Raw genomic sequence first — 23,851 nt, forward strand, 5'->3', positions numbered from 1 at the left:
AGAGCTAGTCAGTCTCTCCTCACTGTGTGTCAGTTTAGGATGTTCAGTGCATGAGAGTGTGTAGATACATGGCCTCTTCTCCTTCTGTCCCATTAAAGTATACAGAAAGACCAGATCTTGCATTCTCCTGGGCACAGAGATTGCAATCATCTCTGGCCCTTGAGTGGGTAGGGTTGGCAGGTGTCCGGTTTTTGACTGGAATGCCCGGTTGAAAAGGGACCCTGGCGGCTCCGGTCAGCAGTGCCAACAAGGCCGTTACATGAGGTCCACGTGGCTTCTGGAAGCGGCTGCCAAGTCCTTGCGGCCCGTAAGCGGAGGCACGGCCAGGGAAACTCCCTGTGCTGTCCCCGCCCCGAGTGCTGGCTCTGTAGCTCCCATTGGCTGGGAACCACAACCAATGGGAGCTGCAGGCACGAGAGCAGTGCGTGGAGCCTCCCTGGCTGCCAATGCGTCTGGGGTAGCAAGGACCTGGCAGCCACTTCCTAGGAGCCACAGTAAGTGCTGCCAGGACCCCGCACCCCAACCCCATGCCCCAGCCCGGAGTCCCCTCCTGCACCCAAACTCCCTCCTGGAGCCCACACCCCTGCAACACCCAAGCCCCCTCCTGGAGCCCACACACCCCTAACACCCGAGACCCAAGCCAGAGCCTGCACCCCCAGCTGAAGTCATCACCTCCCCCCACACACACCCCCCAAACCCTTGCCCCAGCCTGGTGAAAGAGAGGTGGGGGGAGAACAAGCAATGGAGGATGTAGGGGATGGAGCAAGCGGGGGAAGGACCTCAGAGAAGGGGCAGGGTGTTCAATTTTGTGCCATTAGAAAGTTGGCAACCCTATGAGTGGGTTGTTCTCCTATGCAATAGGACCAGGGACCATGTGGCTCTCTGATAGGCCTGGGCAAGCCTGAAAGCATGAAAGTAGAGCCAAGCTAAAGATCATGCTTCACTTTAGTAGTGGTGTGCAGTGGAGATATAGCCCTAGAGTGAAGCTCTGGGGATTTTGGGATCTGCAAGACAGTGGAGGTGCACACCTCTGTTTGGGAATGTGAAATCTAGCCTCCTTGTTGCCTGTAAAGTGGAACCAAAACAACTTTAGTTCGAGCAGGACCCTCTACACTTTTGGTAATGGGGCAAGATTTTATGCTCATTTTGTGCCAGTGTTAATCTAATCAGTTTAGACTCTGGATTTACATACATATAATGGAAAGTAGAATTTGGCCATCTCTTATTCTGTGTTGCTCTAATACAGAGCCAAAGAGAATTCAACTAATATTTTGAATATTTTTCTGTTAATAAAGAAATAATCCAAGACATCTTTATAGTGTATGGTTTAAAACAAAATAAAAAAGTTTGAGAAGAGAGATTATTGTGATGGTATAACCTACAGAGCACAAACAATTCTACATCCAAGTCTTAAAATGACTGGGAGGACACCAAGAAAGTAACTATTTTATGTTTAATAGAGGCCTGTTTCCTAGAGGTCATGATCATGTCAGAATTAAACTTGCAAAGTTAAACCTGCATATTTAGCCAGATGTGGCTAACATGGGGCTTAATGCAATGTGCTATGTGCACACACTATACAATATTATCAGCTGTTACATTGTTTGCCAGATGCACAAAAAGTAATCTCCTTTTTACAAATACGGTGCTGAAAAATGAAAAGTGAAGTAACCTTTTTCCATGCTGAAAATGTTCTATTAACAGAGTACCTAAGTTATGCGTAAATGTTGTTCTTAAATGAGATGCAAGTAAATAATTCTAAATTTACTGTGCAACACTTAGTCACTGATGTGCTACCAAGGAGGTTAGTGTCAAAGATATTTTCCTGTACTTGAATCACATGTAAGAAAGCATTTAATAGCTCAAAGTACTAATTGCTCAAAGTACCCACAAAAAATTATATTTCACTTATTTTTTCACTATTGTGTTTGTAAAAAGATATTGTTTGTTACAGAGAATTGCCTAGTCTCTCAGCAACAAATGGTTGACTCCAGTTCTACTTGCCTGTTCCTTAGCACAGGTGTTCAGAGAAAGTGCTATACGAATGGCTTTTGGGGAGACAGAGGGTAAACTTTAAGGACAAAATAATGCTGCTTTTCCTGCTGAGTAATTTCTTTGTCTTACATGCTGTGATGGGGTGTGACTCACCACTGCGGTGGCCCCCTGCTGGATGTCCCAGGGATCAGCTCTGCTAGCCAGTGCACCCTCTTCTGGTGCCATCTTGCCACCATCACTTCTGCTGTAGGACCTTGTCATCCTCTTCATGACAGTCCTTTGGCTGTGCCACACTCTGTGCTCCCCCATTCCAGGGGACTTGCAGTCGGCTGTCCAGCCACTTCCCTCAGCCCAATGTCTGGCCACTTCCTTAGTGGTGAAGGGGGGGCGGGCAGGCCCATCCACTACCCCAGGTCCCAGCCCAGGGACCCTGTAAATAGCCACCACTTGCTGCATCCCCGCCAACTCCCTTGTAGATCTCCCTGGGCCACTTCCCCATGGCCCCACCTTTGCCCTTGCCTCAGGGCCTGGGCCTCAGCCTGCAGATGCCTTTAGCTCCCTCGATCTCTGCCTGCAGCATTGCTCTGTCCAGGGTGCTTGCTGCGCCCGGCCTGCAAGGCAGCCAGTCCTCCTCCCTCCTCAAGCTTCAGGGAATGACTAAAACTGCTCTGCTCTGCAGCCCTTCTTATATGGGCCAGCCCGGCCCTGATTGGCTGCTCCTCACAGTGCCTCTCTGATTGGCTGTCTCTTGCACAGCATCCCAAGGGCTCTATTAATCCCTTAGAGCTGAGTGTGGGGCAGGAGCCCCATCACACATGCATATTACCTAAGTCAAAAGTGGGGATTTGTAAAGCAGTTTGGAATCTGTCTGAAAAAATGTTATATTACAGGTAGATATTATTGTTAAGAGAACTGGAAAAGTAAAACTGAATGGGCCTGATTCTCTAGTCCAGTACTTTCTGGTGCTATCCTGGTGTAACTTAGTGGATTTCGGTGCAGTTCCACTGGCATAAAACCAATGTAATGGAGAATGTGGTCAAATATGTGTATCCTAATACCATATTAGTAACAACTAAAGTAATGGATGAGATACTTCCGTTCTAATCTTCTACTTTTCAGTGGTTAATACACACCTTTTTTAGGGACCAGGTACTAAGTTTTTCATATTCTTCTTAGGGTGGGACTGTTCAGTAACCCTAGACCTCAAAGAAGATGGTCCTTGTGATGGGGATCTCTTCCAGCTCCACTCTGCTTGTAATACTGGGGGAGCATTTGAAAAGGGGTCACTGACGAGCTTTCCTTCAATGGCCAAGGGGATTCCGAGACCATCTCAAGGCTGCCTTCATTAGGATGTAGTTAAGATACTGCTCCTTCAATTTCTTTGTCCTGGTCTTAAAACCATAACAAATGGAGTACCTGTCGCCAACATGACCCTCACCTAGGGACTTGAGACCACGCAAATGATGGTCACTAATGGGCATAGGTTTTCTGTGGCCTGCGCAAGGTTTAAACCCTGGGCACCTTAGCCTAGGCCCTCCCAGTACGAGGCAGGGCCTGGAGGCCCTGCTACATAGATTTTTACATGAAAGCTAAAATAATCTAAAGAAATAATACTAAAAAAATAATGAAACAATAAAATGAGAAACAAAAAAACAAATTTTAAGCTAAATGAGTATCACTAGGTAAGTAGGAGAGGAGGACTTGTGGCACCTTAGAGACTAACCAATTTATTAGAGCATGAGCTTTTGTGAGCTACAGTAGGAACACCGAGGCTCTGACTACCAACCACAGATTAAAAGAAGGAACTGAGGGAGGGGTGATTCCACTCTATATGCTCACTTCACAGCATGTGGAACTTGGTAATGGGCAGGATCACCCCTAAGGCTACCACGAGGGAAACATCTCTAGCACCAGGGCATGAGGTACGCCGTGTAGTGGACATATACAACACATCTGGAAGAACAACAGTTACAAAAAGGTAAGTTGCTGTTCTTTCAAGTAGTATCCCTATGGGTGCTCCACTCAAGGCGTGCTTGTGTTCTCTGCACCTCTGATCAGAGATTTCTCATAGCAGCAACTGTTCAGCTCATACATATGTGCCAGTCAGCCTCATGCCACTGTTATATAGCACTGTGTGGGCGAACTGCCCTCAGTTCCTTCTCAACCACCTTGGCCTGAGACGGGGCTCTGACAGTTCTCCCCATTGAAATTATCTCAATGTGTCCCAGTTTTTATTCTAGTAGCTAGTTTATAGTAGTTCTTAGTATTAGTGTAATTAGTTAGTAAATAGAGTAGCTTTAGCTTCCTAGTATATATAAAAAATTGTATTCAAATTTTCATATGTATTATATAGATATACATTAGTTAGTAGATATTCTTATTCACTGGGGGTTATGCCTGTTTCTCCTGGTTTCAAATATTGTCTGTTGTCATTGTCATCATCATCATCATGTTCCTATTATGCCTCTGGCGTTTAGGGCAGCGACGAAGCTCCTCCACTCCTGTCTGTTTCTGGCAAGTCTTTCAATGGTTCCCCAGCTGTGCCCCAGGTTTTTCTGCTTGGCTTCCACAGCTCTTTGCCATGTTGTTTTTGGGCAGCCTCGTTTTCACTTGCATTCAGGTGTCCATCTTATTGCTACTCTGATGATGTAATCAGTTTCCATCTGAAGCATGTGACTGATCTATCTCCAACGCCTCCTGGCAATGATGGTGCTCAGATTCTCTTGGCTGTCGTACCAGGAGGCAATCCCAGTAAATGACTGGCACTCCCATTTCCTCAGGGAATTGCAGGGAATCCCAGAAGTGTAGCTTCTGTCTGGCATTGAAGTCTAGAACCATAAAAAACAGGGAGATCAAACTTTGTGTCCTTATGGAGAGCTCGCTGCCCTGGCTTCTGACCCAGGGAAGGGGACACTCCCGTCTTCCCCAGTACATTGTTTTCTGAGCAAGTCTGCTTCCTCCACTATCTCTGAGCTATACTCTAAGGGCATCTAAGAGGAAGACCCAAAACTCCTCTCAAAAGTCTTCCAAAGACCATGTCCCAAGTTCACCAGGTAGGGAATCTACCTCAAAAAAGCACAGGTTGTTCATGTCTTCAGGTACTTCAGCACCATCTGCTCTCCAGTCCAGTACCCATGAGACTCCTGGTTCCTCAGGTACAAAGTGCACCACGAGACCAAAAGACAGCAAAACCTCGGGCCTGGAGAGATCATTGGTACTGTCACCGGATCCAGGTTGCAAGAAGAGTTATTCCTCTGCTTCCTTGATACTGAAGAAGCCCATTCAGGCTCTGACTGCACTGCCCTCAGAGCAGCCAAGACTCATGATATTGTCAGCTCCCTTGGCCACTATTACCTCAGTGGAAACCATGGCATGCTTGGTACCACAGGAGTTTCATTTTCCCTGAGACCTGGCTGTATCTGAGATGTCCAGTTCACCACTGCTTGGCTCCAACATATTTTTGCTACTCAGTGGGCACTTCTTCCAAGACCACAAATGGAAAATTAATTCCAATGTGTTACACAACATATTCCAGCAATGGGGCAACCCCAGGGAGACTTTATCACTGTGGTGAACAACAAGAGATGTGCCCAGCTTTGCTCCAGAGGTAGGCTGGGTCACCAATCCCTGGGGGATGCCTTTCACCTTCATTGGTTGTCGGATCTACTGTACAGATTCCCTCCAGCTCTTCTAATAGCCAAAGTTCTACTCAAAATAAAAAAGAGCAAAGCCAGAGTCATCCTAATAATTCTGACCTGGCCCAGACAAACATGATTTCCTTACCTGATACACCAGATCACTCTCCAGGCTTCTCCTCTCCCAGAAAGGCAGGAAGATCTTTCACCTCAGTCTAGAGTGCTTTAACTCAAAGCACGGGGAGAGGGGGTATCAATAGTTCACAGGATTAGAGACAACCTGCTCAGAAGAGGTAAAAAGAGTACTAATACACAGCAGGAGACAGTCTACTTGCCACACATATTCTCAAAAATGGACACGATTTGTCTGTTGGTGTGACCTCAAACATATTCCACCGACTACGTCATTGCTGCCAGATATATTGGACCATATCCTAACATTAAAAAGTTGGGGCTATCACTGAGTTCCATTAGCATCCACATGGCAGCCATCATGGCTTTCCATTCTTCAACAGAGGATTATTCTGTTTTTGCCCATCAAACGACAGGAGTTCCTCAGGGGGCTCAGAAATCTTTTTCTGCCAGTGAAGCATCCTATTCTGATTTGGGACCTCAATCTGGTTCTTAAATGCCTTACAAGACCACCATTTGAAGTGGTGGCTACCTGTTCACTCCTCCATTTATCAATGAAAACAGCATTCCTGATAACCCTCAACTTAGTGTGTTGGATTGGGGAAATAGGGGCCGTTATGGCATGTTCCCCATTCACAGTATTTAAGGACAAAATCACATTGTGACTATGCCCCAAACTTTTACCTAAAGTTTCCTCTGAGTTTCATATTAGCCAACCCATTCATCTGCCAATCTTCAACCCTAAACGTCACCTCATTAAACAAGAGGCAAGGTTGCACACCCTTGACATCAGGAGAGCTCTGGCCTTCTATCTGGAAAGGACTAAACTCTTCAGAAAGACCCCCAAATTGTTTGCTCACAGATGGATCAAAAGGGTCTGCAATCTCTAATCAAAGACTTTCTAAGTGGATATCCATCTACATTAATTCTTGCTATGAATCTTCTAATATTCAAGCTTCTTTAGTAAGAACTCACTCTACAAGGTCCATTTCCACCTCAATGGAATTTCTCAAAAATGTGCCATTGTTGAAATATGTAAAGCTATTTCTTAGCCTTCTGTACAGACCTTTTTTGAACACTATGAAATAACTGACGGCTCTGCTTTTGATACTGTGTTTGGCTCGGCTGTACTCTCTTCTGTACAGGACTCAACTCCAGAGCCCACTCAGCTTAGAGGGAACTGATTGATAGTCATGTAGAGTGGAGTACCCATAGGGACACTATTCAAAGAAGAGGAAGAAATGGTTACTTACCCTATGCAGTAACTGTGGTTCTTCAAGATGTGTGTCCCTATGAGTTCTCCACTACCAACCCTCCTTCTGCTCTGGAGTTCTCTGGAATAGGGCTTTGCAATAGAGAAAGAACTGAGGGCAGTTTGCATGCACAGTGCTATATAACAATGGCACAGGGCACAAAGCTGACTGGCACACATGTGTGGGCCAAACGGATAGTGCTATGAGAAATCTCTGATGAAAGATGCAAGGGGCACAAGTGCACTTTGAGTGGAGTACCCAGTAGGGAGACACATCTCAAAGAACCACAGTTATTGCACGTTTTTCTTTTTACTTCTACTGCTGCAAAGCAACCAGTTCATGTCAATTGCCTCTCAGCTAGACAATAAAGGAGAAGATGTATGAGTGTTTTTAAATTCATCAGTATCATTGAAAAACTGTCTTCTAGGATATCACGTTATAATCCAATACTTCATATTAAATAGTGGATGTAATTACGATGCATCACTTTCCTTTTGTTAGTGTTTATAGCCTCCTCTTTCTTCACTGGGCTCTTGATCCAAGTCCTTTAGTTTCCTTCAATAGGAATTAAATCAGACCCTAAATTATCAGACAATTGTAGATCCTTTACCATCGATCTTCTCATGGGGAAAAATCTAGACCAGGAAGAATATACTTTTTATTTTGACATAGCTGATCTGTTTTAAATCCTCCTTCATGGTGGTCTATGCCCTCCAACTGCTGTCTTCCTTGCTGATGCTACATCTTTGATGCAGCTTTTGTGGTGGTACAAAAGACAAACAGCAAGTTCTGCTGATGGTTAATCAAGAGCCAGAAATCCTTTTGATATTCCAGGACAGTGGTTCTCAACCTTTCCAGACTACTGTACCCCTTTCAGGAGTATGATTTGTCTTGTATACCCCCAAGTTTCACCTCACTTAAAAACTACTTGCTTATAAAATCAGATATAAAAATTCAAAAGTGTCACAGCACATTATTACTGAAAAATTGCTTACTTTCTAATTTTTATCATATAATTATACAATAAATCAAGTTGAATATAAATATTGTACTTACATTTCAATTTATAGTACATAGAGCAGTATAAACAAGTTATAGTCTGTATGAAATTTTAGTTTGTACTGACTTCGCTAGTGCTTTTGCTGTAGCCTGTTGTAAAACTAGGCAAATATCTAGACGAGTTGATGTACTTCTTGGAAAACCTGCGTATCATCGGGGGTATATGTACCTTGGTTGAGAACCACTGTTCCTGGGTATTAGTCAGTTAAATATTAAGAGTGAAATCCAGGCACCATTAAAGGGCCTGATTTTGCCACCCTTGCTTACACTGAGTAAAGACTTACTCTGTGGCTAGTCCCCTTGATCTCAATGGACTGCTTTCTGAAGAAGATGCTACTTAGCACGAGCAAGCGTGACAGAATCAGGCCATAAATTGTCTTATGCAGAAGTTCTCACAATGAACAAGCAGGAATCAACAGGAAAATGTTCACATGCTACATATGCTGTCCTAGTATTAGTGATGGGGGGTGTTTCTATTAATTAAGGAAAGAGACCATTTTTCTTTTTATAGTTTTTTTCAGAACCGTATCTTAGATAATTAGTGTTTATAACTCTAACATATTATTGATGTTTCAAAAAAGGAAATATTCCCACATCTTAGACAATACCTTGTAAAACTGATTCGATAGTTACAAGTGGCTATTTCAACAAGCATATTGGATTTTAAGAAACAGACTGATATTTGTTTGCGTTTCATTCCAAACTGATCCTTGAGTGCTGAGGGCTCATCTTAAATTCCTTTTTCTTTTGTGACAGACAAAGGAATGCAAAAGATATGTTTAATGATTTTATAGTTGTATGATTGTCAAGTTAATTAGTGATTTCTGGCAGCTTGTTGACAGAGAAGAAAAAAGAGAAAAAAAGGCACATGAACTAGGGTGCTGTACATAATTCTTAAAATGCTCACCATCAGAAAAGGCATACGTATTATATATTAGCCCTTTGCTGTTGAATATCTCTTCCTATGTTTGTCCCTTTTGGAATCAGATTCCTTCAAAAGATCAACAGGTTCCATTCTGTAGAGTGTAAAGGATATAGACTGGGAATGATATAAGCTATATTGGATATAGCAATTCAGACTTATTCCAGGAAAGAAAAGATAAACAAATAAACTGGGTTAGTCTCCAGTCATTTCACAGTACTTTCTGGGGCATGTGACCTTGAAAGACCAGTAGTTGAAAGTACAATTTTAGTTTTATATCATTAGCTGTGATTGAAAGAATAACTGAGGAACATTTTGGATTCTTCGAATCTACCATTTTAAAAGTTGGCACATTTAGGTCAAATTGGAGTGACATGGAAAAAAACAGGTGTTAGGTAGTTCTGACCGTACACCTGGTTTTTTTCCATCTCACTCCAATTTGACCTAAACGTGCCAACTTTTAAAATGGTAGATTCGAAGAATCCAAAGTGTTCCTCAGTTATTAGCAGAATTGTTACTTGGAAGGTGCAGGGCAACAAAAGAATCATACAGACAAGTAGAGCTACAGAAAGAGAGATAAGGATTAAGAAGGTGGGCTGGTAGGAATTAATGCAATAAGAGGCCTGAATTAGTCATCTGAGTTATAAAAATGGATCATGAAAGTGCAAAAGATCAGAATTTCATAGTGGTTTTGTGCACTTCTTTGAACACATGCCTATTTTCAAATCTCATAGGCATACTTCTTGTTTGACTTTTACATTGAATCCAGTGAAGCAAGTGCAAGTTACATTAAAAACTTTTTACCGTTTAAGTGAAACCTGAAGTTTCAACCAATTATTTTCACACCTACTCATGCATAACTTCACAACTTCCTTTTACAATATAGGGAAAGACAGTGGAATCTCTTTACCCTAGCTGTCTTGTCCCCACATTTGGACTTGTCATCCCAAGTCAACTAGTTGGAATATTTCCAAATATCTGATAAGGAGAAATAATAGTAGAGTGAGGAAGTGACTATACAAGAGTTGATGCATTATTCATTTGTTGCTATTGTGGAAGGTTGTAATTTGCTTTAACAGCCGAATGAACTATTTTGGGCAACTGTTGCAACTACTTTCACATACTGTTGGCATGAGTAAGGAAGAACTGCTACTGGTATGGGTAAGAGGAATGCTGATACTGTCCCTAGATGGTAAATTCTGATCTTCATAGAGTGCTAATGGGTCTGTAAAAATGGGCTACATATTCTTGTCTTTGGCTAAGGTCCCATCATTTGTGAGGTCTGTTCCAAAGAAAATGTAAGTTAGTTTCACAATGAATATGAGTACATGCCAATAGGCTGTGTTATCTAGACTGTATTTTCAACATACCCCATGTGGCTTTGTGTTATAGCCTCATGAAAATGACTAATATGAGGATTATGCTCAAATAATCATTCACCGTCTTCACTCGGATGATTGAAATAGCTAATTTTTAAAACTTCAAACTTGGCATACAGCTACGTCTTCCATGATTTATAGTCACTTTGTAAAGTTTGGGGGAAAATGTGTCAAGAAATTATTAAGGGTTAGGTATCATAACCCTTAACTATGTTGAGTAGTATTTCAAGCAGCCTGATAGTTATCATTTTCCTTACCAGTTCAAGTATGCACATATTTAAGTGGTACCAATTTCAGCCTTCCAAGGACTGTACACATCCAGGCAGCAACTGCTGGTTTCCCATTTATTGTAAAGGTAGCATCAGGAGGAGTCCAGCAGAGGCCTTTCTTTGAGCCCCAGTATGCACAAATTTTGCTTTAATTATTGAGTCTAATGATCTCACTTTAACTCCTGCTATACATATGCATCATTATACTGCACATTGACATAAATCCCAACCGATGACCCCACTTCCTATATTTACTGCCAGCGGAACTCCCTATTAAAACCCAGCTATAGAAACAATCCTGGCACCCCATCCCCGTAAAGAAGCTCATGGTTTCGTCCTTCCAACTGCAAAACTCTTTCCAGGATGCCCATTTAGATAAGTTGTGCTATTGCAGTTACATTAAGATCGCATAAAGGTGCCATTTTTTGCCTTTGGAAAATTAAATTTTAAAATTCTACATTATTGCAACAGTACGACTGAGATCTTAAACGTACAAGACTCTCTCACAAAACTAAGTGATCGGGCAACAAAATGGCAAATGAAATTTAATGTGAATAAATATAAAGTAATGCACATTGGAAAAAATAACCCCAGCTATACATACAATATGATGGGGGGCTAATTTAGCTACAGCTAATCAGGAAAAAGATCTTGGAGTCATCATGGATAGTTCTCTGAAGACGTCCACGCAGTGTGCAGCGGCAGTCAAATGGGATATTAGGAATCATTAAAAAAGGGATAGAGAATAAGACGGAGAATATCTTATTGCCCTTATGTAAATCCATGGTACGCCCACATCTTGAATACTGCATACAGATGTGGTCCCCTCCTCTCAAAAAAGATATAGTGGCATTAGAAAAGGTTCAGAGAAGGGCAACTAAAATGATTAGGGGTTTGGAACAGGTCCCATATGAGGAGAGATTAAAGAGGCTAGTACTTTTCAGCTTGGAAAAGAGGAGACTAAGGGGGGATATGATAGAGGTATATAAAATCATGAGTGGTGTGGAGAAAGTGAATAAGGAAAAGTTATTTACTTGTTCCCATAGTATAAGAACTAGGGGCCACCAAATGAAATTAATGGGCAACAGGTTTAAAACAAATAAAAGGAAGTTCTTCTTCACTCAGCGCACAGTCAACCTGTGGAACTCCTTGCCCGAGGAGATTCTGAAGGCTAGGACTATAACAGGGTTTAAAAGAGAACTGGATAAATGCATGGAGGTTAAGTCCATTAATGGCTATTAGCCAGGATAGGTAAGGAATGGAATCCTTAGCCTCTGTTTGTCAGAGGGTGGAGATGGATGGCGGGAGAGAGATCACTTGATCATTACCTGTTAGGTTCACTCCCTCTGGGGCACCTGGCATTAGCCACTGTCGGTAGACAGGATACTGGGCTGGATGGACCTTTGGTCTGACCGAGTATGGCCGTTCTTATGTTCTTATGTTCTAAGACCTGAAATAAAGTTTCCATGGTAACTCTGCTACTTTGAACTTTTACATTTTAATTTACAAATAATTGAAAATACTACATAAGCACAGTACAGTCCCCCTAATTGCCACTTTGCTGATGTGCAAACCAGTAATTCTCACAAAAAGAAACATCTGTTTTACTCCACTTCTCAGCAAAGATACCATAGCTAAGGCCTGCAGTGAAGCATTATATTACTGAGACTCCATTACTCTTGCAAAACATCATGTACCCCACAGCCTATGCAGCACATTAGGCCTACATTAAGCAGCAGAGACCCTTCTCCCCCTTATGGCCCACCTCCCTTTCCAATCCAAACAACATAGAATAATATCTATACCAAGTATTGTTTATTCATTTTTATATTAAATCCTATTATTTTATACTACTGCAATGCCAGTACTAATACGTAAAGCGATAGTACAATATGGCAGGGAAAACCTGGATATGGCACTAGGGGCTTTTTGGTATCCAGGTAAAAGTATCAGGTGATTTTGGTTTCAGGCAGCTGACGCTTTTGCTGTGGGGTTAGGATGCTTTGCCTTTTTTCCCTTCTCTTTTTTGGACAGAGACAGTGGTATCTTTATACTTGGGATGCAGTGTGTTGAATTGTTCATCCATCACCCTAGCAACACTTTACAGCAATTAGCTACTCGCTTTAACTTACCCCAATTCTTGTCTCCAAATCTAGAAGTGTCTATAAGTCACGTTTACTTTGTGCTTCTGCTAAAACAATCAGCAGTGAGATAGTTAATGCTGACATTGAAACTGTCACACAGATGTGTTAATACTCTATTAAGATGGATAGGGCATCAGTTATCTCCAGTTCACACTTTGAAACTATTTTAGCAACTAGGAGGACTAGGGAGTTTGAGGCAGATCTGCAGCACTAACGGAACAGAGAGCTGGCCTATCAGGGCTTTTGGGGACTCCTGATATCAGGGGAATTTCTGAGTGGCCCAAAACCATGGTCTGGAGCAGCAGGAGGTGGACTCCAATGTACCCTGCGCTACAAGGATTCTAAGCCAGCAGAACAGGCCCTAGGAGACTGCTGTAGGTGGCATAATTTAGGCTGTTCTAAATTATTCAGGGCTCTGGTTGGGTCAAGGATCAAGGCAGAATCACCCTGGGTCTTGCAACAAGCATAGTTTGACCTGACCCCAAGGATCTGGCTCTTTTTCCCTCCCCTTTTTAGATTAAAGCTTAGATTTTGGATAATAATTTGGAGAAATTTAAATGAAACCCACAATTATTATTTAGTGAATTACACAGCAGCCTACAGACCATCTATAAGTAAACTATGCATTATCAAAAATAATCAAAAGTAAGCTGCACCTGTAAAATTAAATAAACTAATTATTTTATTATGCCATTTCTTTGATTGTATATGTTATTTGTTCATTTACTTACAAAATCAGAAAAGTCTATACTCTGTGTTGAATTATACTTCTGGGGGAATTCTGCACCAAAAAAAAAAAATTCTGCAAAATTCTGCATATTTTATTTGTAAAAATAATGCAACACAATCCTGCTGGTTTCAATTATTTAGATAATTTATTTAAACTACAATGCAATGAATGGCGAATGGGAGTGGGGAGCATTGGAGGAAATCCCTAAACCTCCTTTGTCTAATAGTAATGTAGCTAAGTTTGGTCCTTTATTTCTAGTTGTTAGTCAACAAATATATGCAGCCATATGTTCAGTGTTACATCATAGGCAACAGAAGAGCAAGTGAGGGCTGGGGAATAAATTCACGATTTATATTGGCTACTGACCATCTCCAGAAAGGTCAGTAGCAAACAGTTCATGGAGCACATTTTGATAGGAAACTTTTTCAGTCCAAAAATTTAGACCAGTTCTAATCACTAAAGCACTATAAGCATTTATAAGGCCAGTCTGGCAATGTAAAGGAGCCTAAAGGAGCCTTGAAACTTTTACACCTATTTTATACTCCTGGGGGAATTCACAAAGACAATGGGAACAACTCTCTAAGCAGGCAGGCTGATACATTCTGCTCTACCTGAAGGGACAGAGCCTGTCCCAAGCCTAAGCTCTGCCCCTCCATGCCAAGCATGCAACAATAGCAAGCGAGAAGGACAGAGTGTCTGTGTGTGTGTCTCTCTCTCACATGCATGACTGCCCAGCCCCCCCGTCCTATGATTTTCGTCTCTACTGGCTGGTCCGGATCCCTGAAATGACCTGCCTATGCTGTCAGGGAGGGATGTGTGACTGCTCTTGCAGCTTCCCTTTGCTTCCCCATCAGAAGTCATTTTTCTGTGGAGAAGCAAAGAAAACTGTGGGGTACATGAATTCTGCACACATGCAGGGACACAGAACTCCCCCAGGAGTAGTCATTAACACGAATGAGTTTCTACTACCTGGATAATGTTTGCTTTAACATTGCTTTGGGAATCCACATTTTTTACTTTCATGACTTGGGTTTTTAAAATGTGTACATTAATGTTGCATTTACATAGGTTTTCGTACATTTAATTGTTTGTTAACAATGGTTGTTATATTTTGTCACTTAGTCTCACTGTACCACTAACCTTAAAGTATGGTTTTACTCTGGGAAGTGACTAGTAAAGTTGGCACCTTCTTACTCAACAGATGTGCTCTCTAGGCCTGATCCTGTACCATTGACTTAAATGAGCTGTGATACAGCATGGCCAGAGGGCATCAGGAGTGTGATAGAGGGGATATATGTAAGCCCCAGGATGATGAGAGCCTTATTCCCTGTAGAGGGAAGAGAGGTTGTTATAGATTAATTAGAGCACCTGAAGTCAGTCACCTGATAAAAAAAACCCTGCTTCAATCAGACAGTTGGAGCAGAGTGGTTTGGTGTTGGAGCAGAGAGCAGTTTGAAGGAGAGCAGAGTTTGGATAAGTGCTGTGGCAGGCCAGAAGACCAAGACCCTAAGTGGCGGCCAGTACATTCCTCGGCCTGCGCTGCTTCCGGCAGCTCCCATTGGCCTGGAGCAGCGAACTGCGGCCACTGGGAGCCGCGATTGGCCGAACCTGCGGATGCGGCAGGCAAACAAACTGGCCCGGCCCGCCAGGGGCTTTCCCTGCACAGGCAGTGGAACAAGTTTGGGAACCACTGCCCTAGGTAAAGGGAAACCCGGCTTGTGCAGAGCAGAGGGACTCCACATACACAAGGGGTTGGGAGAAACCTGGCCCAAGCAGAGAGAGTGCAGGAAGCCCCACAAACTGAAGGGCCAGAGGGGGAAGTAGCTCAGGGGAAGGAATCGCTAGTTCAAGTGGTTTGCCGCTATCCCTAGGGCCCCTGGGTTGGGAACCGGAGTAGAGGGCGGGCCCGAGTCCCTCCCTCTCCACTCCCCTTCTTTGGGATACTAGTGGGACAGTTAATACCCCAGATCAGGGGCGAGAAACGGCTCCCTGAACCCTCCCCCCGCAAAAGAAGAGAAAGTGCAGGACCCATCATAGCAGTGCCGGCAATTTGCCACAGAGCATAGAATCAAACCCTCTTTGCATATTTAAGGGCATTTCATCTCAAAAATATTTTAATGCATAATATTATACATAAGCATAACGCATAATAGCGTAAGTGTAGACTGCAGACCTGCTCACTTTAAAATAAGTTTTCTCTAGTATTTTCTCCTTTTTGCACTGCAAAGCCAACACAGCTATGAGAGAGTTCCAACTGCAATCAACTTCTGATCATGGTTAAATTTGCAACTCTCTTGTAAGTGAGGGCAGAACTAGACTGAAGAATGTTTTAGTGGTGTTAATGCATTAGCTAAAATGAACTTTGAGATCCAGAGTGAGTCTGCAGTACTAGTGGCTAAAAATACATCCTTTCATTCATAAAATGAGAAAATATGTAACAATTGAGATAAAATAAACATGGAACTTCAGAATGCTGTTTTTATACAGGTACTTTTCAGTGTAGGAAACACTTTAAGCTACTTTAAGCACCAAGAGAAGAGTGCTGGGCTATTTAATAGATGGAAAAGTCTTGGGGCCATGTAATTCTCAATGTAATACTGTGATGGTGAGCTTTTAAGGACATGTTGTACCTAATGTATGCTGTAAATGGACATTTTGACCTAAGATTTCAGTAGCGACAAGCTACTTCGGGTGCTTCAGTTTCTGGATGCCCAAAATCACTAGTCGTTTTAGAAAATTCAAATTATATTTCTGCATGAACATTACTAACGATTCTATTGCTTTGAAACTGAATGTCAGCTGTTTTTCTCAAGTGAAATTGTTAGAATATACCTGTTATAGTCACATTGTGAACAAAAAATATTTTGAGTAGAGCAGTTCTTAAATTTCATAAGTTTTATGGCATGTGGTTTTTGCTGTGTTAATTGGGAGAATTAACTTCCAGGAAGATATATCAATAACTCTATATCTGACTCTATAGGATTGAGAAAGAAAATGTTCAAAATCTGCTTACCTTTTATCCTGCAGACAAAACCTGTTGCATTTGCAGTCCGGACAAATGTCGGCTATAGTGCAGGACATGATGATGATGTCCCAGTTCCAGGCATGGCCATCTCATTTGAAGCAAAAGATTTTCTCCATGTTAAAGAAGTAAGTAAAACTTGCAGCTGTTTTCACTATTTTATTAATAATAATAACAATAATAGCCCTTAACATCAACATAGCACTTTACATTTTCAAAGCACTGTACAAATATTACCAAAATGGAACAATGCAACAGGATTTATAGCTTCCTGGAAATATTGTGCTCATTGTATATGATCTCTTGCACATTCTGTTTTCAAGTGCATAACATTTGAAAAGAAAATGATGATGTTCTCTGATGATTGTATCACTTTTGTTGGCTTTAAAACAAATCTAGTTCTGCAATCTGCACGTTCAATTATGTAATCTCTGCAGGGATTCACTGTCCTCACACTATAGGGATTGGTTCTGATTTAGCAGCCAACAGTTACTTCTCTCTAATGCTTGTGAAAAAATTCCTTGGCCCTATTTTTTTTTTCTGGAGTACCTTCATTGATTTCAGTTAATTATATTATATCATAGATAGCATTTAAATATATAGTTATAAGAAATTAGACAGTAAATAAACAATGTAATAACTATCAATATGCTTATGCTAGCCTCCCAAGTGACTATCTAATCACGTTGTCTGTGCCATTGGTCTATCCTTTCTCCCAATCAGTTTTTGGAAAATTTTTACACAGGCACAAAGGAAGTTTCATATCCACAAATCTTCCTTCTTTCTCCCTTTCTTGCAAGAAAAAAATGTGGAAGGTCAACATCTGAAGTAAATAATTTTAAAACTTTCTCTGGGAAGCCACCTGGTACAGGCTTCCGTTGCTCTCTTCTGAATCTATTTCCTGAATCTAAGTCCCCAGCTCCCTGGCAGTGTGCCCCAGGGTGCTTTTGCCCCAAGGTGATCTTCCCAAGAGCCCCCAAAATTGGACACTTGTGACAGGGCACAACAATTCCTATTACTCACTGATGCAGTAGTCTTAATAAACAAATTTCTGTTTATTGAGGCTGCAGGATAGCAGTAAATGGGAGGTGTTTATGCACTGTTGTTATTGTATAATGATTTTTTGTCCAGGCTAGTTGTAAGCATAACTGCTATGCTTTTGCAAAATTGCTTCTTTTCTCTCATGGTTGACTGCTGAAGTGATCTGCCTCCTGTGAAATTGTCATTAACTGTGGAAGAGGCAGAAAAGCTGGGAGTCAGCATAAAAATGATTGGAACAATTCATCTGTACATGTGTAAAAACATCTCGAGCTTCTTTGAAATCATCCGAATTTCACTCCTGCGGAGAGACAAGGAATTCAGTTGTTGTTATTAATGGTAGTATCTATGAGGAGGGTAGGTGCTTTTCCCAGCATTCATGGAACAGTCATCCCCAAAGGAATTCTCAATGGATAGACAGAAAGCTAGACAGAGATTAGGGAAAGGGAACAATAAATAGAGATTTTAGTCCATTTTACATTGGTGATTAATGATTAATTTTCCCGTGAAACATGAAACACAAATAAAAGGGAATAATTCAGATTCAAAGGGTGCACGATGAAGAAAAAAATCTTGTCTGAAATCCTCTATAATTTATCCTATGTAATATCTTCAGTGACACAAAGGGATTTGCATTAAGAATTTTGAGGAACAGAATCATGGCAACACTTCAGCATTTTTCACATACACCCACAAAATGGGATTGTAACTAATACTGTCATACAAAACTGCAATTTCAGTTTTAATTGACTTCACATGTGGACAGAGTTGGCACCGGGGTTTGTTGCAGGGTTTGGTTCCTGGGTTGGTGTTTTTGTTGTGTGGTGTGTAGTTGCTGGTGAGTATTTGCTTCCGGTTGGGGGCTGTCTGAAAGCGAGGACTGGCCTGTCTCCCAAGGTCTGTGAGAGTGAGGGATCGCCCTTCAGGATCGGTTGTAGATCCTTGATGATGCATTGGAGAGGTTTTAGTTGGGGTCTGTAGGTGATGGCTAGTGGCGTTCTGTTACTTTCTTTGTTGGGCCTGTCTTGTAGTAAGGGACTTCTGGGTACCCTTCTGGCTCTGTCAATCTGTTCCTTCACTTCAGCAGGTGGGTATAGCAGTTGTAAGAATGCTTGATAGAAATCCTGTAGATGTTTGTCTCTGTCTGAGGGATTGGAGCAAATGCAGTTGTATCTTAGAGCTTGATGTAGACAATGGATCGTGTGATGTGGTCTGGATGAAAGCTGGAGGCATGTAGGTAAGTATAGCAGTCAGTTGGTTTCCAGTATAGGGTGGTGTTTATGTGACCATCGCTTATTAGCACTGTAGTGTCTAGGAAGTGGACCTCTTGCGTGGACTGGTTCAGACTGAGATTGATGGTGGGGTGGAAATTGTTGAAATCCTGGTGGAATTCCTCAAGGGCCTCCTTCCCATGGGTGCACATGATAAAGATGTCATCAATGTAGCGGAAGTAGAGTAGGGGCGTTAGGGGATGAGAGCTGAGGAAGCGTTGTTCTAAGTCAGCCATAAAAATGTTGGCATACTGTGGGGCTATGCGGGTACTCATAGCAGCCCCGCTGACTACTGGTCCTGTCTCTGAGGAGTGATTAGTATCTATTGCTCCTGAGTAAGGAAGAAGAACCCAATCGGAAATTAACCTCTCCAGTGGTACAATTCTCTACATTGAATTAGTAACAAATTTCCTCTCTACCAACCTCAGCTTGAATTCTGTAAATATGATATAAGGTGAGGTAAAGTACACCTTTCTATACCAAAAACCACCCATATAGTCACTCTTTGGTTAGTGGGTGGTGTTTCAGTGCTTTCATGTCTGGTCAGGATTCCCCCAAAGCAGTTGACTTTAATTCCTGTTAGTGTTTTATTCAGTACTCTGCCAGGGTTGCTGATTCGGTGCCCTTTCTGGCCACACCCCTTTGGCCAGTGCTGTTTGCTTTTACAGTGACCTCTTATAGTCTCTCACACCTTTGCACTGCCACAGACAGGACCCATATCCTGCTGCCAAGGCCTTCTACTAGTGTTTGTAATATTGAAGTAATTTTAGCATGTTGTTATTGGTCACAATGTTATAAAGTCCCTTTTTAAAATTCTGTTACAGTATTTGACTGTGATACATTGCAGCAGTGAATTCTTTGGGCTGATTGTCCACTGACTTCTGTGTGAAGAAACATTTTCTAAAAATATTGCCCTTCTGTGGCTCTTTCCTATCTCTACCACTGGAAGATATCACTATATCATATTGTCTTTAAAGAGTTAATCTTTGGCAGGAAGTTCACGTTTGAAGTTACTGTGCATCCTACAAAGATACTATATAGACCCTTACTTCCTGTTGATTCACCTGTTCTCTCATTCACAAAGACAGGAGCCAGTGGCATGAATGCAGCATTATGCAGTCAGGCTAATTACAGAGCATCAGACTTGTGTTTACTTGCTAGTTAAATAAGTTGACTTAAAATTTGTCTCAGGCATCACAAAAATTCCACAGAAGTGACCAAAATTGAACACAGTACTCCAAATAACAGTGTGTGTCATTGTTCCATTCCCATTATATTCTGAATTACCTTTATTTCCTTTTTAAAGGTACCCAGGCATACTGTTTGCTCTTCTAACTCCTGCACATTGGTTAATATTATATTGAATTACATTTTGTCTCATATGCACCAAAACATCAAAATCAGTCAATTAACTTTGTATTAGATAAAGAAAATTCAGTCCAAAATAAACTCATACATTCTGTTCATAAATGATCAAAAACACCTGATAGCATGTGCACACGATTCCCAGAAAGCTGAACATGGGACCTATCCAATGCTGGAACAAAGTTAGTCTAATGGGTGAGGGATAAAAAGTAACAGCTCTTCTTTGTCGAGCTGTGTGGTAGTGGAAGCTGATACGAATGAAGCGTGGCTCTAACTGATCTGTTCACTGTTACATGTATGCATAAAGTGACATTCTGTTAACTGGGATGTCTTGTATGCTAAACCTACTTTGTAACTTTTCCATTCATACAAAAATATTATAAAATATTTCTCAATTTTTGTCTGTTCATGTGGATGTGGATATGTTACAGTTCATTAGAATATACCATACAGATAGATCAGGAATAAGGACGGGGGGGGGGGGGGAGGTAGGAATGGCAAAGTCTCAGAGCATATGATGGAGCAGAGGGTGAGTTTTGCAGAGTAGAGTTTTATATGCCAAGTAAAGAGTTGGAAGTCATGGGCTATGTCCAGGAAAAATAAGCCTCAAGAGACAGGCTTTGAAGTGTTAGGAAGTTGCGGGGGCGTTACAGATGGTAGGAGCAGAATGGAAGAGGTATCTATTGTCCACTGTAGAGAGAGACAAGGTGGGAGAAAAGGAGGAATGCTGGTATTTGAAAAGCATAGAGAACAACCTGTAAAATGGAAAGGGTTGAATTGGAGAGGTGGAGGGGAACTCAAATTGATGGAGAATCATGAAGACTAAGAGAGAGAGTTTTTGCATTTTAATTGTTTGCAAGTTATAATTATTCTTAAAAGTATTTCTGAAAATTCCCAGGACTCTGCATAGCCATAATAGTCTAGTGCAGTGACTAACTGGGGAGGAATTATACAAAAAAGAATTGAGTGCAAATTGAAAAAAAGAGACTAAAATGAACCAATAATATTATTTTGTAATACATGTATTTTTTTTCATTTCTTTATATCTTTAGAAGTTTAACAATGACTGGTGGATAGGACGGTTGGTAAAAGAAGGCTGTGAAATAGGATTCATACCAAGTCCAGTCAAATTAGAAAACATGAGGATACAGCATGAACAAAGGGCAAAGCAAGGAAAATTCTACTCCAGGTAATAAAAATAAAGGCAAATTTTAAAATATCTTTGACTGTGATGTATAATTTAGGAATCATAACTGTAGATTCAAGGCATCCAATATTTCTTTATTGTTTTCTCTTTAGTTAATATAATTGTTAACTCTGAAAATTTTGAATTAATTAAGGAACACTGTCACAAAATAATAGTTTTAGTGGTCTGGTTTCACTGCTACTGTTAAGAAAAAGCAGGGAATATTGGTCTAAATGAGGACAATGTGCCACTCTCATTTCAAAGCGATAGAGTTATGCATTAGCCACACAGTACTTCTAACTAGTCTGTGTCAGCATTTCCAGTGTGAATCCTTAATTACAGGGGTGTTCAAGTCATGTAAAGATATCACTGGTGCTGAATTTTAGCTATCAAGGTCTTAACCTAAAAGTTCACAAAATGTTTTAAAATATGAGTTCATCCAAAACTCATTCTGTACTTTAGCTTTCCTTAAAAGTTAATGGGGACTCTTGAAATATATAAAATAGATAAACATGGGCAAACAAACTATGACCTGAAACAATTAAAAATATTCAATTAATATGAATCTCATATATTTAAGGAAAATTGTTGTTATGGTATGAGTTAAAAATATTATCAGCCTTAACTTTGCATGTTTGATTTTCAGAGATGAGTTTCACAATTGTGTGAATCCAATTTGTATGCACATATACAGTTGTGTGTGCAAACTGGGTACTTGCACATAGATAGGGCCAACAAGATACCTAACTGTGCACATATATCACCACTGCAAATGCAAATTGGTATCTGTGTATGCAAATTTGGTGTGCAAAAGTGCAGTTTACTTACATTGAAAATCAGACTCTCTGAATTTCTTAGCATTTTGTAATTTGTTTTCACAGCTTTATAGCTATTTCCAACACTAGTTTAGTTTAGAATTCACAGAGAATGGTGAGATAGACTTATGAACTGAAAGCAGAATCTGCACTTCTGGAAATACCTTTTTCTCAAGGAAAATGCTTTCCTATCTCGGACTATACATACTTGTCCGCCTAACAAAATGTTTTTTTCTCTGTCAGTACAACTTTTACAGTACATCTTATATTGGATGTTGTGTGCCTATTATCACTGAGGTCTGACTATGTGTTCAGCATTGCCTAAAATTAAACATACAGTATCTCCAAGTATACCTCAGTATCAAGATGCCGTAAGGATACACTATCTACTGTAGTATATCTAGTGCAGTGTTTATCCTCATAAGTATGTCAACAAATTTCGTGGCAAATACCACTCATCCCTTCTCTCGTATAAAGGGCTCTAATTGCAGTAAAACATGGTGTTTTCACTATTTGTGGGTGGGTTTGCAGAGAGCATGGATGGAAGCTGAATGTCACGGACGCCCTTTGTGCTCTGTTTTAAAGGGAAGCATTGCTGAGGATCAGGAATGCTGTGAGAGCACGGGCAACTGTAGACCTAAGGTAGCAGCAGTGGCCATGGAATAACTATTGTGTAACTCCACAGTCTTGAGTGGGGAGAATTCATTTCCCTCAAAACCACATAGAGCTCTTCAGCACACCAGCCTGGTGTTGACCAAAGCATTTGTCTCTTCCTGATTTTAAAGCTCTTCATTCTCCTGAAGTTCTGGCTGACATTGCTGCTATCTTAGATTGGTATACTTATTTTATTCTTCACATAGGAAAAAAAAGACCAGTGATAAATTCAGTCTCTTATAAGAGGACACGGCATTCATATTTGCAATGGAAATGTAACCTTTTTCACCTACATTTTCAGATGCAGGTTAAAAAGTTAATGGGAGTCAAATGGCTAAAATACCATATGGTTCTCAGGAAATGTCAGGATTTAAATATAAAAACTAGCCTTTATCTGAATCTCACATCGTCTGGAGGCAGCCAATCAATCATGCAGCAAGAGGGAGAATATATAAATAAGGCTTTTCCAGAGGTACATGCTAGAACTGATCATCTCTTTGTAGCTCTGATGTCCCTGGCACATGGCAAATTGGAATTTGCATTGCATGAAGTTCTGAGTGCATTGAACAGCCTCCTCAGTAGACGGTGAACCAACCTACTCAGCTGTTCCAGTGGCCAGTAGCTGCCACTCTTCACTTGTCTTCTCTCTCCAGGCAGAATTTTAAGCTTCTCTCAGATAATGCTGTGTGCCAGTTTTGCAGCTGTTAAATTCAGCTTTGATTGCTTGTTGCATGTACTTTTCAGGTCTAGTAGCAGTAGTAAATTTACCTTGTTACTTTATTTAAATTAAAAAAAATATTTCTTGAAAGGGTCTGGCAGCACACCAAGGTTTCAAAGAACCAAGCAGTGGTGATACACTTCTTACTGTTGTCTCTCTTGCCTTTTTCTTGTTATCTTTTAGTTTGGGTCTCATTTTGAGTTTTGTTTTGTTTTGTTACCTTTGCTATCCAGGCATGTTGTCTTGTGTCCATTTTTCTTTTGT

At 41.1% G+C, this 23,851-nt stretch overlaps 1 protein-coding gene across 6 annotated transcripts in view; it reads left to right on the forward strand.

The window, feature by feature from the left end:
- CACNB2 (calcium voltage-gated channel auxiliary subunit beta 2) overlaps positions 1-23,851 on the forward strand; it is a 396,125-nt gene that overhangs the window by 317,855 nt on the left and 54,419 nt on the right. For all 6 annotated transcript variants that reach the window (XM_073334164.2, XM_073334157.2, XM_073334158.2 and 3 more), the window contains 2 exons: positions 16,546-16,668; positions 21,267-21,403. In XM_073334164.2, coding sequence (XP_073190265.1) covers positions 16,546-16,668; positions 21,267-21,403 — 260 coding nt within the window. The remainder of the gene's footprint in view (positions 1-16,545; positions 16,669-21,266; positions 21,404-23,851) is intronic.

Source organism: Lepidochelys kempii, chromosome 2, assembly GCF_965140285.1.
Source record: "Lepidochelys kempii isolate rLepKem1 chromosome 2, rLepKem1.hap1, whole genome shotgun sequence".
In the NCBI taxonomy this organism is placed as follows: domain Eukaryota; kingdom Metazoa; phylum Chordata; order Testudines; family Cheloniidae; genus Lepidochelys; species Lepidochelys kempii.